At 39.5% G+C, this 20,119-nt stretch overlaps 1 protein-coding gene across 1 annotated transcript in view; it reads right to left on the bottom strand.

Moving 5' to 3' along the window:
• IL5RA (interleukin 5 receptor subunit alpha) overlaps window positions 1-1,175 on the bottom strand; it is a gene marked incomplete at both ends in the record, with an annotated part of 28,288 nt that extends 27,113 nt beyond the window's left edge. The window contains one exon of the mRNA XM_082849208.1: window positions 1,103-1,175. Coding sequence (XP_082705334.1) covers window positions 1,103-1,175 — 73 coding nt within the window. The remainder of the gene's footprint in view (window positions 1-1,102) is intronic.
• Window positions 1,176-20,119: the final 18,944 nt, after the last annotated feature.

Raw genomic sequence — 20,119 nt, 5'->3', positions numbered from 1 at the left:
CATATTTGCATGTGTACTGGTTCATGATGTTAAAAGGATTTATTTCTTATTATGATTCAAGGTCAAAAAAACTTGTGAGCAAAATTATTCAAATAGGCATTTATAGAAAGAAAAGTGTTCTCTTCCCCCCGTTAATGAACTGCTCTCTAATGTTGCCTTGAAAATAAAAGCTTTCATAAAATAAAAGGTTTCATTTAAATTACAAAACCAGTACCTGTTCTTTTTAGAAACCTTGGAAAGCACAAATGCTCAAAAAAGAAAAGAAAAATTTACCCACGCTTCTATCACCGAGAGTGACATTAACATGTGATACATTCATTATCTTTTTCCTTGGGCATATGTTTATACAACTTTATAATTTTTGCTAAAATTACAATATTGTACAATTATGAAACCTCCTTTACTACATGTGAGGGTGTTTCCACTGACCTTTAATATTCAGTAGCCTTCCCTGACTCTGCTTCCACACCTGCCACATACAGTATTCTGAGGCTCTGTCTGTACTGCACTGCCCATTACGGTAGCCAGTGGCCACATGTGGCTATTTTATTTAAATAAAATCAAATGTTCATTGTCTTCATTGCATGAGCCATATTTCAAGTGCTCGATAGTCACTTATCACTGGACAGTGCAGGTACAGAACATTGTCATGGCCATAGCAAGGTTTCTTAGACAGTGCTGATGGGGGAACCACGTGGCAGTTCTTTTCTTTAAACCCATTGATGAACAAGTTTCTGAAGCAAACCTATTGGAAGCTTCTTATTCTTTGGTTGTGAGGACTTGGAACCATTCCCTTGCCTGGGAAGACGTTTCAAATACGGCCATCAGCTGCAGCTTTATTCTGAGTGCCCGTTTACCCACACTTGGAATATGAAGTGTGGGTAAACTGCAGCGTAAAATGTGCATTTCAGCCGACGTTGCTTTCTTAAAATAGAGCATGTTTAAAGAGTTTGTATTCTGATAAGAATAAATGTTCCATCCCTTTTTAAAAAATCATAATTTCCTAATTAATTATTATTTAGGAGAAAATAATGCTATCCTTTTTGTAATGTACTTTTTCTCAGAAAAAGAAATATTATTGAATTTAATAGACGGTGCTTACATTTTTTATCAGGAAGTAAGTCTACTTGCAGTATCACTGTGGCCCCCAAAAGAATCAGTGATGCACGTGCCATGATGATGACATCCTACAGAAAACAGAGACAAAAATCCAAATTGCCACCTGTTGCCATTTTAAAGAAAAACTGGCAGCTCATTTCTAAAGAAAAATGTAGTCATTTTGCCATTTAACGAACATTTATGACCTTTCTGTTACGTGTTAGAAATATCAATATGAAGAAATCTTGGGCTTTGTCTTGCCAGTGTGGATCCGTAATCTGAGAGGCAGAATGAAGTGTAACTCGATAATTGTAATTCCAGTCTAAAAGCTGCTCCCATAAAGATGTTTATGGGGCACAGTAGGAGCAAAGGGACTTCTGAATTGAGTCCTAAAGGATGAACTAGAGTTCTTGACACACACACAAGTGAGCACAGGCATCTCTGGTGGCCTTGCACACAGCCATGCGAAGCCGGAAAAGAAGAAAGAAAGTAAGAGAGGATTGCTATTCAGCGGGAGACCAGAGCACATCTTTGAACAGTAAAAGTTCTAGGCAGAGTTAATCAAATTGAAAGTAAATACCATTGCCAGTTTCATTAATAAGTATTTAAATATGAGCCAACATGACAAGAAACTTAAATCTAAAACAATTTTAATGTGGGAAAGAGAAAATTTGTATCACAAACCTAGAATGTGTGTGGTACTTTGAACTGTGAAGAGGCTGAATTTTTTGATGAAGCCAGAAAGGAACAGGCTATAAAAGAAAATGAAGACGTAGTTAATAGGCCTGGAGAAGATAAAAACAATGTTTCTATTTATTTGAAATAAGCAGACAATGAAAAGGAATCTCGAGTAGAAAAGTTAGCATAACTCAAGTGTGGCCATCTGAAAAAGTGGTTAGGTCATTTCAGCAACTTTTTTTTACATGTGAAAGAAAAGAATGGAGGATCTCTTGTTGGGAACTGTAGATTAGAAATCTTGAGTGTTTCCTCCAAAAATTTCGAAAGGCATTTTTCATATGAACTTAACGAACAAAAGTAACATTCCACCTGCTGTGTGCTGCCCTTGCTTTTACAAAGCATTTCTTCCTGTTCTCTCTCATGAGCTACCTCCCACACCTCCCCACCAGTGAAATGGTGTGTGGTTATTATCCAGTTTACAAGGGTGAAAAGGTGTCTAACAAGTTAAATAATTTGCCAAAAATCACGTGTCTGGTAAATCATGGAACGTAGACCCAATCTCAGATCTTCCAACCATAAAACCTTTGTTCTGTACTAATTTAAATGACATGATTTTCAATTTAAAGATTTATTTAAATGGTTTGGTGTTTTCCAAACATAATTCTGGTAGAACCACAGAAGATAGAACTTGGCTAAATGGATACGTTCAGGAAGTACAAAAACCACGCTTTCTTCACTTTTACAACTTAACTTACTGTTATCACTGTTTAACTTGCTAATGAAATTAGTAAAATGTCACAACATAGAAAACAGAAACAGCATACAAAGCATTTAACTCCTTTTTCAAACAAACTTAAGTATTACTAATCAGAGTTATGCCGCTTTTGATAAAGATAATCCTGTTTCTTTCTCTCTGATGATTTCACACCATGTAGAAAAAGAATTTTTAAAACAACAGTGACAATAAAAGCAAGTATTCTTGTATTTTTAAAGGTTTCAATAAGTGAGAATGTTAAGGAATTAAAGGCAAGCATTAGTAATTTACTAAGCCTGAGAAGCAAAGATAAAAAATCGTTAACAAACAACAAAGATAGCTTCCTCTTCAAGTTTAGAAGCTGATGTCTTTGAAATGTCAGCATTTACGGAAATAATATCACATATGTTCTAACTTTGCAGTAATCGTCATTAACAGGAAGAATTCTAGGTCAGAAAAAAATGTAACATTGATATTCCTGAGTGACTTTTACTGCCTGGCAGAGTAAGTAGTAAGTTATAACCATACTTGTAAAAATAATAAATGTCTATCCTTTGCAGTTAAATTGTTGAAGTAATAAACTATTGAATGTCTCAGTGGGGAGATAATTGAATATTTTACACAACCAAGCAGTCTCCCCTAGAATTTGCTATGTGTTCTGCTTTTATAGCTGTTGAATATAGAATTATTTTTCAAATTTTCATTTGATCATTCAAAAATTTTTCAATGATTAATTTTTTGGCCATAAAACAGCCATACACTGTTTTTCCCCATCTTATTGTGATATTTTCTCTTAAACAGGATGATAACTTTGACCGAAAAATGGTTGTCTTATAGGCAACATGAGATAGTCAAGTGGGAGTATAAATTTTACCAAGAATGACAATTTTTTGTGGACCAGATAAATTCCATACAAGGCTGGGTATTACTGGAGTTTTGACAATTGATCCCGTATTTTCTATAATTCTGTTTGCTCTGCTGTTCCCTGAAAACACCTTCAGCCTTTGCTTATGTCGCCTTAATATTTCTGGTTCCAGGCATAGCAATCACCTTTATTGGAAAAACAGCTTGAATCTCTTGGGGTCATCTCTTTAATCCAAAGATATACTGCTATATAGATGTCAACTGGGTAATATTTCATTGTGCCATAGGCTATTTCGCTACCTTAAAAATATATCAGAATGACATGTTCAATTCATTCTTTTCATGGCTACCAATTAAAATCCAGCAGAAAACTGTTACATTGTTAAAATAAGATTCAAATTCAGCAGAATGCAGGAAACATGGGTTTCCAGGCTTCCCTGGTGGCACAGTGGTTGAGAGTCTGCCTGCCGATGCAGGGGACACGGGTTCGTGCCCTGGTCTGGGAAGATCCCACATGCCGCAGAGCGGCTGCGCCTGTGAGCCATGGCCGCTGAGCCTGCACGTCCGGAGCCTGTGCTCCGCAACGGGAGAGGCCACAACAGTGAGAGCCCCGCGTACCGCAAAAAACAAAAAAAACTATGTGTTTCCTACTTACGATTGTCAGAAATGTACGCTCAGGCTTCCCTGGTGGTGCAGGGGTTAAGAATCCACCTGCCAATGCAGGGGACACGGGTTTGAGCCCTGGCCCGGGAAGATTCCACGTGCTGTGGAGCAACTAAGCCCGTGCATCACAACTACTGAGCCTGCGCTCTAGAGCCCATGAGCCACAACTACTGAGCCTGTGAGCCACAACTACTGAGCCTGCGGGCCACAACTACCGAAGCCCTCGCACCTAGAGCCTGTGCTCCACAACAAGAGAAGCTACTGCAGTGAGAAGCCCGCGCACCACAAAGAAGAGTAGCCCTGCTCCCCACAACTAGAGAAAGCCCACGTGCAGCAACAAAGACCCAATGCAGCCAAAAAAAGAAAAGAAAAAAAAAACAAAACACTCAGTGTCTTAGAGAGTCCATGGGCTACCTGTTCGTGTGACATTTCACTGAGTCAATCTAAAATTTCTCGAGCGCTCTCTGAGAATCTGGCTTCTAGTAGGTGTTATATTCTTTGAAATTTAGAGGAAACCAGAGCACCATCTCTTGCACTACACGTGTTTCTAGAAAGTTGGGTGAAGTCCTGACAATTGGCAACAAATTTCCCCAGTGTTCCTGAGAATTCGTCAGATTCTACTGAAGTTCAGACAATATTTTCCCCACTCTCTTTCCCACATATTTTGCTGCCCCGGTACATTTGTTTTTTATAACCAAAGTTGAATTTACCCTTTTTAAAGAAACTTTTTGAGTGAACTGTGGTGACAGTGAACTCAAACTCAATCTCAGTGAACAGAAATTGAAAAGCAACTGAGAGGATTCATGGTCTGTTAAGCCCTTAAAAGTAGAGTTTACTTTTTACTTCGTCTTTTCTTTTTTCCTTTTTTTTCCTGTACAGTGTAATCAGCAACAAAACCTATCTCTTGGGGCATGAAGAATAAATAAATAACCCAAGGTGTAAAATGCAAATGACATGTTTAGGTAGGTAGCTAGGTATGTTGCCTTACCCCCAAATGAGAAATCTACACATTCCTAAAAATACAAGTGGGTAACAAGGGCCATATATAAGGCAGGCAACTTTTTTTTTTTTCCTGCTACGGAACTTCTGATTAATTTTCTGAAATAGTCCTAAAATGTAACTCAGGGATTCAGATTGTTGCCACAGTCATAAACACTTGTTAGCCAAGGCAGAAAAGGTGCTGCCACCCTGAGTATTTGGAAACTGCTGGCAGAAGGAGTTTGCTGCAAATCTCCGAGAGGTTGGATGTCTTCTAGCGAATTGCACATGGTGCACTGTCATCCCACATCCACGCGTTCCCTTCCGCAGACTCACCCCCTTTCCTGGGCTTAGCTGTCTCCTGCGGTCCTCCTGTTTCCCACGACTGTACTCAGTAGCAGAAAGCCAGGACCACGTCCATCAGCCCCTAGCACAGTGTTAGGTGCAGGGCAGGTGCTGCACATGCCTGGTCCTATAAAGAGTAAAGGCAAATTAACACACAACCCTTAACATGTCAAGCCCTTTACGGTAAAACCTAGCATAGGGACAAGTTAGATGAGAGCACGGCAGGCTGGGAACATATAACAAGCCTGGTCTCTTTTGGGGGAGGTGTGATACTTTTGGTAACTTGCCTAAAAATTTCCCCAAGCAGCATTTCAAGTAGTGAAAACAAATGAGGTGATTTGCATTCCAAAACTTTATTATGTTTGAAATGCAAACTTTGAACAAATAGCTACATACATTAACATATTTTTCAATAACTATGAAAGAGGGCATACCCTTTCACAAGAAGTAGAAGCTGTACCAGGTAATGGAATTTTCGGCCTGATAATTCATTAAATTGGGTATCAAATACAGTAATCAATATGGCTACAAAAGCAGTCATTTTACATGTGTTGATGAATTTTAGGCTAATTAATAAGAGATTCAGATTTTTCTTTGTCTTCCTTTCTCCTTTTTTTCTTCATTCCATCCATTTCTTCTGTATACATGGAGATATGTTTACATTGCTTTGGGTGAAAATTGAATTACTGAACATAAAACCAAGTGAGATATTTCAGCAAGTTTTTGTACATTTTATATAAAATCAAACGATTTTGAAAAAATTGTTTGAAAATCCTGGAATCCCCTGAAGATACAAATAACAGAATGCCTTCTGTTAGAGGCAATGCAATCATCTCCTTCTTTGTTGTTGTTGTTTCTTAATTTGTAGCTTTCTCAATTAACTGAAACTTCCTCACAATATTGAGCTATTTTATTATATCCTGTACCCTATTTTCTAAATCCACATAGTCCCTCAGAAATCTTGGCAGAATGCATGTTCTCATTTTAATCACTAAAGTATCTGCAACGGTGGGAAACAAACCTCTTACACAAACATCAACAAAAACTGTAGGTGTTATTTTAATGTGACTCACCTTCGCACGGATTTGCACACCTCAGTTACTTAGCCAACACACAGGAATAGAACGCTACACCCAGAGTCTATATGACCTGCCTGATACCATGTCCATAGCACCAGTATTAGTTCTGTCCCTGCTAGTAATAGAGTTTCAAGGGGTTTTGTTTTCCCCTTTATTTAAAAGTTGGCCGTATATTTATAAATCATTCTCTGTCACTTTTCCTATCCCCCCTCCGGCCCCACCGTGTAATGAAATCATTAGGAGGTGGAGCCCAGGGTATTATTAGAGAGAAAGAGACATTTGCTCACTCGGAGATGAATCAGCCTTGGATCCCCACTTACTGAGAAGTGCAGTGCCATGTCATCAGAAGCAGCCGCAGGGCATTGAGAATGAACCTTATCTCTGGGTGCACTTTTTGACTTAGAGATGGATCTCCTTCACTGTTTCATCATCGCAGCTGTAATGGTTAAAAACTCACAGCCAGTTTCCTTGACGATGGGATGGCAGCAGGGCTACTCTAAGCAAATATTCAGGAACATTTGTGAGCGGGCAGTTCTGGACGAGCCTTAACCGAAACTCCCAAGCACTAAGCTGCTGCCAAGTGAGGGATCTCTCTGGTCCTGATAGCCACTATCTGATAACTGTCTCATCTGCATTTTCATTCTCTTTCAAGATGCTTTGTTCTCTTCAGGAGTTGAAATGAACGTTTGCTCCTGGGTGACAAGGTAATCAGGTTTTCTCTGGGCACTTTCCAGCCCTGCGTTTCTGTTTTCTTTACGTGCTTCAGTCAACTAGGGTATGTATAGCGCCTCTGTTACTTATGCAATACCAGGCACATGATTTGACAGAAAAACGGGGCATCCACCATTCCCTACAAGCTGAGCAGCAATTCTCAGTTTTCTGGGGATGCATTAACCCTTCTCTGCTATGTTAGCAGGTCCTGCGCCCTCAGGGAAATGGGTGTGTGCCATGGCAGGGGGCAGAGGAGGGAGAAAGAGTCTCCGGGTGCCATCAGTTGCTGGCGTCGGTAGCCTGGACGCGCCCTGAACAAATTGAGACGGTGGCTCTGTCTGCACGCACCCTGGGACCTTCCCTTTTCTGTCATCTCCCGGTTCCCAGTGTAGCACCTCAGCTGTCCTCTCCTAAGTACCTTCAATTTAAGTAAACCTAGTTGGGTTTTCCTGTCCTTTGTTCCACTTCTGTCTGGGGAGTTTCCAGCCCACTGACTTGCAAAGCTGACTTTAAAAAAAAATGTTGCCCGTGTGTGAATAGACAACAGTGGCACTTAATGTATCAAGTGTCTGAGCCAGGTGGGAGTCTTTGCCTTTGCAAGGGGACCTCCAGGCTTAGCCCAAGGTGGTGAGTGACGGCAGACCCTGAGAAGCCACTGCACAACTGGGAACCGAGGGGCCTAGGTCCCCACAGAGGAGACGCAGAGAGAGGTGATGGCCAGGTGAGATAAGGGCTTCAGTTTGTAAGATGACAGATGATTGGGACCCTCAATGAGACATCCTGCAAGTCAGTGAATGTCATGTGCAAGGACAGCCATTGGGATCCCCAAGGTAATTGTTTTCGCAGTTGCCAAAAAGGAACCAGATCAATTGTTATTAGATGAGAGACACCTTCAAGATGGCCGAGGAGTAAGATGTGGAGATCACCTTCTTCCCCACAAATACATCAGAAATACATCTACGTGTGGAAGAACTACAGAACACCTACTGAACGCTGGCAGAAGACCTCAGACTTTCCAAAAGGCAAGAAACTCCCACGTACCTGGCCGTGTAGCTGACAGGGTCTTGGTGCTCCGGCCGGGTGTCAAGCCAGAGCCTCTGAGGTGGGAGAGCTGAGTTCAGGAAATTGGTCCACGAGAGACCTCCCGACTCCACGTAATATCAATCAGCAAAAGCGCTCCCAGAGATCTCCATCTCAACGCTAAGGCCCACCTCAACTCAACGACCAAGCTACAGTGCTGGACACCCTATGCCAAACAGCAAGACAGGAGCACAACCCCATGCATTAGCAGAGAGGCTGCCTAAAATCATAAGTCCACAGACACCCCAAAACACAACACCAGACACGGTCCTGCCCACCACAAAGACAAGCCTCGTCCACCAGAACACAGGCACTAGTCCCCTCCACCAGGAAGCCTACACAACCCACTAAACCAACCTTACCCACTGGAGGCAGACACCAAAAACAACAGGAACTACAAACCTGCAGCCTGCAAAAAGGAGACCCCAAATGCAGTAAGTTAAGCAAAATGAGAAGACAGAGAAATATGCAGCAGATGAAGGAGCAAGGTAAAAACCCACCAGATCTAACAAATGAAGAGGAAATAGGCAGTCAGTCTACCTGAAAAAGAATTCAGAGTAATGATAGTAAAGATGATCCAAAATCTCAGAAATAGAATGGAGAAGATACAAGAAACATTTAAAAAGGGCCTAGAAGAAGTAAAGAGCAAACAAACAATGATGAACAACACAATAAATGAAATTAAAAATTCTTCAGAAGGAATCAATAATAGAATAACTGAGGCAGAAGAAGGAATAAGTGACCTGGAAGATAAAATAGTAGAAATAACTACCACAGAGCAGAATAAAGAAAAAAGAATGAAAAGAATTGAGGACAGTCTCAGAGACCTCTGGGACAACATTAAATGCACCAACGTTCGAATTATAGGGATCCCAGGAGAAGAAGAGAAAAAGAAAGGGACTGAGAAATTATTTGAAGAGATTATAGTTGAAAACTTCCCTAATATGGGAAAGGAAACATTCAGTCAAGTCCAGGAAGCACAGAGAGTCCCATCCAGGAAAAATCCAAGGAGAAACATGCCAAGACACATAATAATCAAAATATCAAGCATTAAATACAAAGAAAAAGTATTAAAAGCAACAAGGGAAAAACAAATAACATACAAGGGAATCCCCGTAAGGTTAACAGCTGATCTTTCAGCAGAAACTCTGCAAGCCAGAAGGGAGTGGCAGAACATATTTAAAGTGATGAAAGGGAAAAACCTACAACCAAGATTATTCTACCCAGCAAGTATATCATTCAGATTCGACAGAGAAATTAAAAGCTTTATATACAAGCAAAAGCTAAGGGAATTCAGCACCACCAAACCAGCTTTACAACAAATGCTAACGGTACTTCTCTAGACAGGAAACACAGAAGGAAAAGACCTTCAAGAAAACAAGGGAGAAGACTCAAAACAATAGAATTAGAAATGAAAAAGGAGAAGTAACAACTGACGCTGCAGAAATACAAAGGATCATGAGAGAATACTGCAAGCAACTATATGCCAATAACATGGACAACCTGGAAAAAATGGACAAATTCTTAGAAAAGCGCAACCTTCCGAGACTGAACCAGGAAGAAATAGAAAATATAAACCTACCAATCACAAGCACTGAAATTGAGACTGTGATTAAAAATCTTCCAACAAACAAAAGCTCAGGACCAGATGGCTTCACAGGCGAATTCTATCCAACATTTAGAGAAGAGCTAACACCTATCCTGCTCAAACTCTTCCAAAATATAGCAGAGGGAGGAACACTCCCAAACTCATTCTACGAGGCCACTGTCACCCTGATACCAAAACAGAGAAAGGTGTCAGCAAAAAAAATTAAATGCAGGCCAGTATCACCAATGAACATAGATTCACAAATCCTCAGTAAAATACCAGCAAACAGAATCTAACAACACATTAAAAAGATCATACACCATGATCAAGTGGGGTTTATCCCAGGAATGCAAGGATTCTTCAATATATGCAAATCAATCGATGTGATATACCATATTAACAAACTTAAGGAGAAAAACCATATGATCATCTCAGTAGATGCAGAAAAAGCTTTTGACAAAATTCAACACCTATTTATGACAAAAACCCTCAAGAAAGTAGGCAGAGAGGGAACTTACCTCAACATAATAAAGACCATATACGACAAGCCCACAGCAAACATCATTCTCAATTGTGAAAAACTGAAAGCATTTCCTCTAAGATCAGGAACAAGACAGGGTTATCCATTCTCACCACTATTATTCAATACAGTTTTGGAAGTTTTAGCCACAACAATCAGAGAAGAAAAAGAAATAAAAGGAATCCATTCTCACCACTATTATTCAATACAGTTTTGGAAGTTTTAGCTGCAACAATCAGAGAAGAAAAAGAAATAAAAGGAATCCAAATTGGAAAAGAAGAAGTAAAGTTGTCACTGTTTGCAGATGACACGATACTATATGTAGAGAATCCTAAAGATGCTACCAGAAAACTACTAGAGCCAATCAGTGAGTTTGGTAAAGTAGCAGGATACAAAATTAATGCACAGACGTCTCTTGCATTCCTATAGACTAATGATGAAAAATCTGAAAGAGAAATTAAGGAAACTCCCATTTACCATTGCAACAAAAAGAATAAAATACCTCGGAATAAACCTACCTAATGAGACAGAAGACCTGTATGCAGAAAACTACAAGACACTGATGAAAGAAAGATGATACAAACAGATGGAGAGATATACCATGTTTTTGGATTGGAAGGATCAACATTGTGAAAATGACTCTACTACCCAAAGCAATCTACAGATTCTATGCAATCCCTGTCCAACTAACAATGGTATTTTTCCCAGAACTAGAACAAAAAATTTCGCAATTTGTATGGAAACACAAAAGACCCCGAATAGCCAAAGCAATCTTGAAAAAGAAAAACAGAGCTGGAGGAATCAGGTGCCCTGACTTCAGACTGTACTACAAAGCTACAATAATCAAGACAGTATGGTACTGGCACAAAAAGAGAAACACAGATCAATGGAACAGCATAGAAAGCCCAGAGATAAACCCACGCACATATGGTCGCCTTATTTTTGAGAAAGGAGGCAAGAATACACAATAGAGAAAAGACAGCCTCTTCAATCAGTGGTGCTGGGAAAACTGGACAGCTACATGTAAAAGAATGAAATTAGAGCATTCCCTAACACCATACAGAAAAATAAACTCAAAATGGATTAAAGACCTAAATGTAAGACCAGATACTATAAAACTCTTAGAGGAAAACCTAGGCAGAACACTGTACAACATGAATCACAGCAAGATCCTTTTTGACCCACCTCCTAGAGAAATGGAAATAAAAACAAAAATAAACAAATGGGACCTAATGAAACTTAAAAGCTTTTGCACAGCAAAGGACATCATAAACAAGATGAAAAGACAACCCACAGAATGGGAGAAAATATTTGCAGATGAAGCAATGGACAAAGGATTAATCTCCAAAATTTATAAGTAGCTCATGCAGGTCAATATCAAATAAACAACCGTATCCAAAAATCGGCAGAATACCTAAACAGACCATTTCTCTAAATAAGATATACAGATTGCCAGCAAACAGATCAAAGGATGCTCAACATCACTTATCAATAGAGAAATGCAAATCAAAACTACAATGAGGTATCACCTCACACTGGTCAGAATGGCCATCATCAAAAAATCTACAAACAGTAAATGCTGGAGTGGGTGTCAAGAAAAGGGAACCCTCTTGCACTGTTGGTGGGAATGTAAATTGATATAGCCACTATGGAGAACAGTATGGAGGTTCCTTAAAAAACTAAAAATAGAACTACCATACGACCCAGCAGTCCCACTACTGGGCATGTACCCTGAGAAAACCGTAATTCAAAATGAGTCATGTACCACAATGTTCACTGCAGCTCTATTTACAATACCCAGGATGTGGAAGCAACCTAAGCGTCCATCAACAGATGAATGGATAAAGAAGATGTGGTACATATATACAAAGGAATATTACTCAGCCGTAAAAGGAAACTAAATTGAGTTATTTGTAGTGAGGTGGATGGACCTAGAGACTGTCATACAGAGTGAAGTAAGTCAGAAAGAGAAAAACAAATACCGTATGCTAACACATATGTATGGAATCTAAAAAAAAAAAAAACAGAAAACCAGGCTCTGAAGAACCTAGGGGCAAGACAGGAATAAAGATGCAGACGTAGAGAATGGACTTGAGGACACGGGGAGGGGGAAGGGTAAGCTGGGACGAAGTGAGAGAGTGGCATGGACATATATACACTACCAAATGTAAAATAGATAGCTAGTGGGAAGCAGTCACATAGCACAGGGAGATCAGCTCGGTGCTTTGTGACCACCTAGAAGGGTGGGATAGGGAGGGTGGGAGGGAGATGCAAGAAGGAGGAGATATGGGGCTATATGTATATATATATATATAGCTGATTCCCTTTGTTTTAAAGGAGAAAGTAACACACCATTGTAAAGCATTTATACTCCAATAAAGATGTTAAAAAAATAGAATTAAGGCATTAATCCTGAAATTTTATACTACTTAATAGTAACTACAAAGGGGTTTGAGTGAATTAGTTGAGTATATGAATCACAATAAACCTGTTAACAAACAAACAAAAATTGTTATTAGATGATCTGAAAAAAAAAATGATTTTTTTCCTTGGGGAAAGGAAAGTTGAAGAGGGAACAGAGAGAGATACACTTGTTTGCTAAGAAGGACCCAGAAAATTTCAGATACAGTCTCAGCCATGTGGTCTGCTCTTTAGTCCTATATCTAATTTTAGTTGTAGCATATTCGTCACTCTAGAAGCCTTAAAACTAGTTATTAATCATTGTGAGGGCAGTAATTTCTGGCCTGAAAGGCTGTTTTAACATTTTCTTTATTTCTTACATACATTTGTTCATCGAATATTTAATGAATGCACCTATGCATTGTGCCAGGCACTGTTACAGGTATAAAGAAAATTAGACCTGGCTTGTACCCTGGATACCATCACTGTAGGTATATGACTATGCCAATATTAAAAGCAAAAACAAATGTGCTCATGTTTTGTCCCCATGCCCTATTTCCAAATAAGCCCAAAGGAAAATAAGGGAGGGCTTTGTATAGTTGTTTTCTTGTTTGTTTTTTCTTTGTGTGTGGGAACGACTCTTCTTTAGAATAAATTGTAAATGTCCAAAGACAGTATAATGGAACATGCTAGAAGGATTCACAAAAATGGTTTTTCAAAAAGTGACATCAAATTTGCCTGTTTTTCTTAAGCTAAATAGCCTGGGTTTCGCTGAAGAGTGTAAGTGAAAATATGAATAGTAATAACATGGAAATCTGGATGCAGTGGTTTTACCTTGAACCCTGGTTAAAGGTGCTTATTGAAGGTTTTACTTCTAGGAATCCATTCCTTGGAAAACGTGAAATGTAGAAGATTTATCTGAGAGAGGGAAAGTAAACACAATTCATTGTACTTTTACTTATAATAATAAAAGTAATGTAGAAATGGTTAAGAGAAATGTATGGCTTTTAAAGGTTGAAATAGGTGGATAATAAAAGGAGTGTTTATCAAGAACTTTTAAGCACAGGGTATTATGGGAAAATGCTAAGTAAAAACAACAGGAGTGCAGATATGCATATATAAATATATAATTATTTTTCATAATCTCATTTTCTGTCAAAAGACCAAACTGATAGGAGTGGTTCTCTCTAAGTGGTAGGCGTTTTATACTTAGGTATTGCTACAGAGCAGCCAACCACAAATGCTGTAGTGGGAAACAGTGATAAGCATTTATTTCTTGCCCAAGCCTCTGAGTTCTGACTAGGGTCTGGCTAAACTTGGCTGGGCTCCCAATCACAGAGCGGGTTCAGGATTGTTCCAAGCATCTGTCGTTCATTTGGAACCTGGGGCTATGCAGGGCATATTCTTTTCATGTGATCCCCAAAGCGCAAGAAAGTAAGACCAACTGTACAAGAGCATTTGAAGTGTCTGCTTATGTCACATTCACTGACATCCTAAGAGTCAGAGCTAATTGCATGGACAAGCCCAGGGTCAGATGGTCCACACTCACAGTACATTTCCCCCACCTTGATAAGGCAAGGGCATGTGTGTATATAACCACTAGAGAGGTGTGAGAATTGGAACCAGTAACTTGTTCTCCCACAGGGGAATTGATATTTCCTTTTTTTTTTATTTTCTTGTTTTTGAATTTTATTTATTTTTTTATACAGCAGGTTCTTATGATATTTCCTTTAAATTTCTTCTTATGCTTCTATATATACCAATGTTTTATTCAAAGCAAATGCCGGAATAAAAATACTTTAAAAATATTAGAGACATAGAGATCAATGGAATAGAATTGAGAGTCCAGAAATAAGCCCTCACATTAGTTATCAACTGATTTTTTTGGCAAAGTTGCCAAGATGATTCAGTGTGGGGGAGAAAATCAGTTTTTTCAGTAAGTGATGCATATACACATGCAAAAGAATGATATTCAACCCTTACCTCACACCATATATAAAAATTAACTCTACAGGGACCAAAGACCTAACAGTCAGCTAAACCTATAAAATTCTTAGAAGAAAACACAGGCATAAACCTTTGTGACCTTGGATGAGGCCGTGGTTCCTTAAATATGATGCAGAAGCATAGGCACTGAAAGGAAAGGAAAGATAAACTTCACCCAACTTAGAAGCTTTTGTGCTACAGAGGACACCAGCAATAGTAATACCATTTGCAGCAACATGGATGGACCTAGAGATTATCATACTAAACGAAGTAAGTCAGAGAAAGACAAATATCATCTGATATCACTTATGTGTGGAATCTAAAAACATAATACAGATGAACTTATTTACAAAACAGAAACAGACTCACAGACATAGAAAACAAATTCGTGGTTACCAAAGGCAGTGGCGGGGGAGGGATAAATGAAGAGCTTGGGATGAATAGATACACACTACTTTATAGAAAATTGATAAACAACAAGGTCTTACTGTATAGTACAGGAAACTATATTTAATATCTTGTAATAACCTATAATGGAAAAGAATCTGGAAAAGTATATATCTGTGAATTACTTTGCTGTATACCAGAAACTAACACAACATAGTAAATCAAGTATACTTCAATTAAAAAATAAAAACAAAGTACACGAGCAAGAAAGTGAAAAGACAACCCACAGAATAGGAAAAAATATTTGCAAATCAAATACCTGATAAGGGGCTTGTATCTACAAAAAAAAAAAAATCTTAAAAGTCAACAGTGAAAAGAGAAATAACCCAATTTAAAAATAGGTGAAGGATTTGAATAGAAATGTCTTCAAAATAGGTACCAATAGCCAACAGGCACATGAAAAGCTGCTTGACATCATTATCCATCAGGAAAGAAAATGCAAATCAAAAGCACAGTGAAATACCTCTTTACACCCACTAGGATGGCTAAAATAAAAAAAGATAGACAAGGGCTTCCCTGGTGGCGCAGTGGTTGAGAGTCCGCCTGCCGATGCAGGGGGCACGGGTTCGTGCCCTGGTCCAGGAAGATCCCACATGCCGCGGAGCCTGCGTGTCCGGAGCCTGTGCTCCACAACAGGAGAGGCCACAGCAGTGAGAGGCCCACGTACCGGGGAAAAAAAAAAGAGGTAGACAGTAATAGCATTGGTGAGGATGTGGAGAAATTGGAACCCTCACAGACTGTTGGTGGGAATGTAGAATGGTGCCGTCACTTCGAAAAACAGTCTGGTAGTTTCTCAAAAAAGTTAAACATAGAGTTGCTATGTGACCCAGCAATTCCACTCTTCAGCAAATACTGCAAAGAATTGAAAACATACATCCACACGGAAATTTATATGTGACTGTTCATAGCAGAATTATTCATAACAGCCACAAAGTGAAACAACACAAATGTCCATCAGCTGATGAGTGGGTTAAGAATATGTGGAATTTATGTTAATGCATATATGTGGAACCTAGAAAAATGGTACAGATGAACCGGTTTGCAGGGCAGAAATTGAGACACAGATGTAGAGAACAAACGTACGGACACCAAGCAGGGAAAGCGGCGGGGGTGGTGGTGGTGGTGGTGTGATGAATTGGGCGATTGGGATTGACATGTATACACTGATGTGTATAAAATGGATGACTAATAAGAACCTGCTGTATAAAAAAATAAATAAAATTCAAAAATTCAAAAAAAAATCCAGTTCACAAAACACCATATATTGCATAATTCCACTTACATTTAATGTTTGGAATAGGCACATCTATGGAGATGGAAAGTGGATTAGTGTTTTCCTAGGGCTGGATGGGGAGAACTTGGGCAGAATGGGAAGTGACTGCTAAAGGGTTTGAGGTTTCTTCTGAGGTAATGAAAGTGCTCTAAAATTGATTACAGTGGCAACTGCCTAATCTGTGACTATACTAAAAACCATAGATGTATTTTATGACATGTGAATTATGTCTCAATAAAACTGTTATTAAAAAAATAGGAAGATGCACTAACAGAGTTTAAATAGAATCCCAGGTGTTACTAGAACAATTCCAGTGTAAAATCAGTCGGGATTTACTGTGTGCAGCTAAATTTAAAAGCATGTGTTTTTTCAGTAAGGAATCTCAGTAACCTAAGCTTTTTCAGTTCTTTACTCAGTGATCAGTTTTATTTTACTGTTTTATTTTTTCCAGTTTTATTGAGATCTTATCGACATGTAGCATTGTATAAGTTTAAGGTGAACAACATAAGGATTTGATGTAAGTCTGTAGTGTGAAATGATTTTGCAGGGGCCAGCTCTTTGCTCTCAAAGCCAGATAAAGGAAATGAACTAGAATGTAAAAAAACTAACTAAAAATTAAACTTACTTTACTAATGTAAATTAGTGTTCCTTTTTAGTCTAGAAGGAACCTCCTATGTGCTTGGGACTTCCATTGCTTTACACACATTCCTGTAAACCTATTTTACATATAAATAAACTGAGGCTCAGGGAAGTTACTTAGCACAGCTTCTTTATGGTGCTTTCCAAAGTCACATTGCCCAGGATGGCAAAACCTTATATAATTGCCATAATTATTTTAAAAGGAACAGTATAAGAAGTACTTAACTGGGACTAAATATCTTACTTGGTGTTGCTGGGGAAGCGGGAGGAGATTCGTCTTGAGAAAGTTTTAATTATTTTAGGTTAAGTCTGATTTCCTATGGGAAGACTCTCTTCTCTGACTCTATACTCTTTTTACTTTGAGTGTATGTTCAATTGCTGCATTTACCTGTCAATTTTTATGCTGCACTGAATATTATGTTTATATCTCTATTTCTACCACTAGATGTGAGGACAGGTGTTAATTTTATCTAGCTTGGTCTTGTCAGAATCCATCAGAGTATGCAGTCTTCAGGAAAGAAGAGGGGGTTTGTGTAATTACACTAGGGAATTCCATAGGAATTCCTGTATTTAAAAGTAATAAATCTGATGGAGAACATCACAAGAAAGCTGGTTTACACGCCTCTTTTTTTTTTTTTAATGTTTATCTGTTTGTTTATTTTTGGCTGTGTTGGGTCTTCATTGCTGCGCGTGGGCTTTCTCTAGTTGGAGCAAGCGGGGGCTGCTCTTCGTTGAGGCATGAGGGCTTCTCATTGTGGTGGCTTCTCTTGTTGCAGAGCACAGGCTCTACGGTCACGGGCTTCAGTAGTTGTAGCTTGTGGGCTCAGTAATTGTGGCACACGGGCTTAGTTGCTCCGCAGCATGTGGAATCCTCCTGGACTGGGGATCGAACCTGTGTCCCTTGCATTTGCAGGCAGAGGCTTAACCACTGCGCCACCACTCTTGGTTCTGATCTGAGGCTGCTGCTAAGTCAGAATTTTGAAGGTGATTATTCTCAGTCTTTACCCTTGGGCCTCTGTTCTTTTAACTATTACTGAAGTCCCATCTTTTAAAACTAATGACCCAGTATGAAACTTCAGAACTGCTAAAATTGATTTGTCTATTTACTTACCTGTATTAAATGTGAAATAAAATTGCATTTGTGTGGAAAAACTCCTAGCACCAATGAAAATTGCGATTCTACATTTGCTGAGAAATATATTTGTCCTCTGGGACATCTTAAACTTTAGTTGGCTTCTGTTAAACTTTTATGAGAACAAAATGAGTGAATGACTTTTTCTTCAAACAGGTACTTTTTGTTGTTTCAATGAAAGAATGCACTCTTGAAACAGAACTTGTTCTTTTAAACAAATAACTCAGTGTGCCTTACAAAGAAAAAAAAAAGAAAAGGGTGGGGGACAGGTTTGAGTAGATCACTACCACCACTACAAAACTGCAGAATATTAAAATTTGCTTATAATTATGTTTTTATTCTGCCTTTGTCTACATATTGCCTCAGATATCTCCAAGGGGCCTAACATGCTTTCATTATAAATTCATATCTTTATGCAAAGCATTAGTCTCCCCTCTCTGTCCTATTTTTGAATGCAAATGCTCCTGGGAGCAGTGATTAGTTAGGGCTTTTGCTAAAGGGTCCTGGAGTGAGGTGCTGCCAGGGGGAATGCAGAACTATGATCCCAAAGGCTGTCACTCTACCACTTAATAGCTCTACCTCTGTTCAGCCTTGTGTTTTTACTTGAAATAAAACCACCTGCCTAAAGCCCAGAAAAGGAAAAAAAAAAAAAAAAGTATTCCTCATTAAGATCCATGAAGTGAACGTCCCAGGTTGAAGAATCAGTTGGCTTGTAACTTAATAATCCATGGTGTTCCTATGTCTTCCCATCCCCCAGTCACTAAAGCACACACTTGGGGTTGCAGTAGGTTGATATATGGTCCCCCATAGATAGCCACATCCTAATTCCCAGAGCCCATGAACACATCACCTTACATTGCAGATGTGAATAAGGTCAAGATCTTTGGATGGGAAGATGATCCTGGGTTATCCGGGGTGGGGGTGGGGGGCAATGTCATCACAAAGGTCTTGTAAGAAAGTGGCAGGAGGCTGAGAGAGGAAATAAAATATTGCGCTGGTGGCTTTAAAGATGGAAGGAGGGAACGTCTAGAAGTTGGAAAAGACTACTACTGTAAGGTCGGATCTTAACAAACGGCACCACGAAACAGAGGAAAGCTTCAAGTGAGCTTTATTAGGGAGCGCTCCCGGGCGAGGTTCACTGGTCCGAGAGAAAGGGGCCAGAGAAGTCGCACCCGGGCGAGGGTCGGGCAAGATTTTATAGGAGAAGGGAAAGGGGTGTGGTGAATCTGGGAGAGCGCAGGGTATTCCTTATTTGGTGGTCTTTTCGGGTATCCTGGGGGACCGTTAGTCCCGCCCCTCGAAAGGCGGGAAGGCTGGGCTGGGTTCAAAGTCCCCAGGTCAGTTCCTGGAACTGGGTGGTCCGGAATGTCTCCAGGGCAGTTTCTGGAACTGGGTGGTCCGGAGAATTTCGGTCTGATGCAACCTGTGAATCTGATTGTGTTCCCCTGCCTCGGGCCAGTTGGCCTTACAACTACTACTACTAATTCTTCCGAAGTGTCTCCAGAAGGAATTCAGGCCTGTGGACCCATTTTAGACTTCTGACCTCCAGAACTGTGAGATAATAAATTTATGCACCAGACCCTTCTAGCCATTCTCCATGCTACAGCCAGACCCATCCGGGGAAAACACAAATGGGTTTATAGAAAGCCCTATGTAGAAAACCTTTAATTTCTTTGTATTACCACTAAAAAGAAACCAAATGTCATCCTGTGAAGTGCCCTGCCCTGCATGATCTGGTGGTCCCTGTCTGTTTTTCCGCCTTTTTCAGAGGACAGTGGTGATTTTTGAGTCAGAATGTCTGAGTTTGGCTTCAGCTTCTACCACTTACTACCTGTGTGACCTTGGACGAATTAACCTCTCTACGCTCCAGTTTCCTCTTTGGTA

The sequence above is a fragment of the Leucopleurus acutus genome, assembly GCF_964270905.1.
Source record: "Leucopleurus acutus genome assembly, chromosome: 10".
Lineage (NCBI taxonomy): Eukaryota > Metazoa > Chordata > Mammalia > Artiodactyla > Delphinidae > Leucopleurus > Leucopleurus acutus.
The sequence above is the reverse complement of the archived record's forward strand: the minus strand, read 5'-3'. Positions and strand labels throughout refer to the sequence as shown.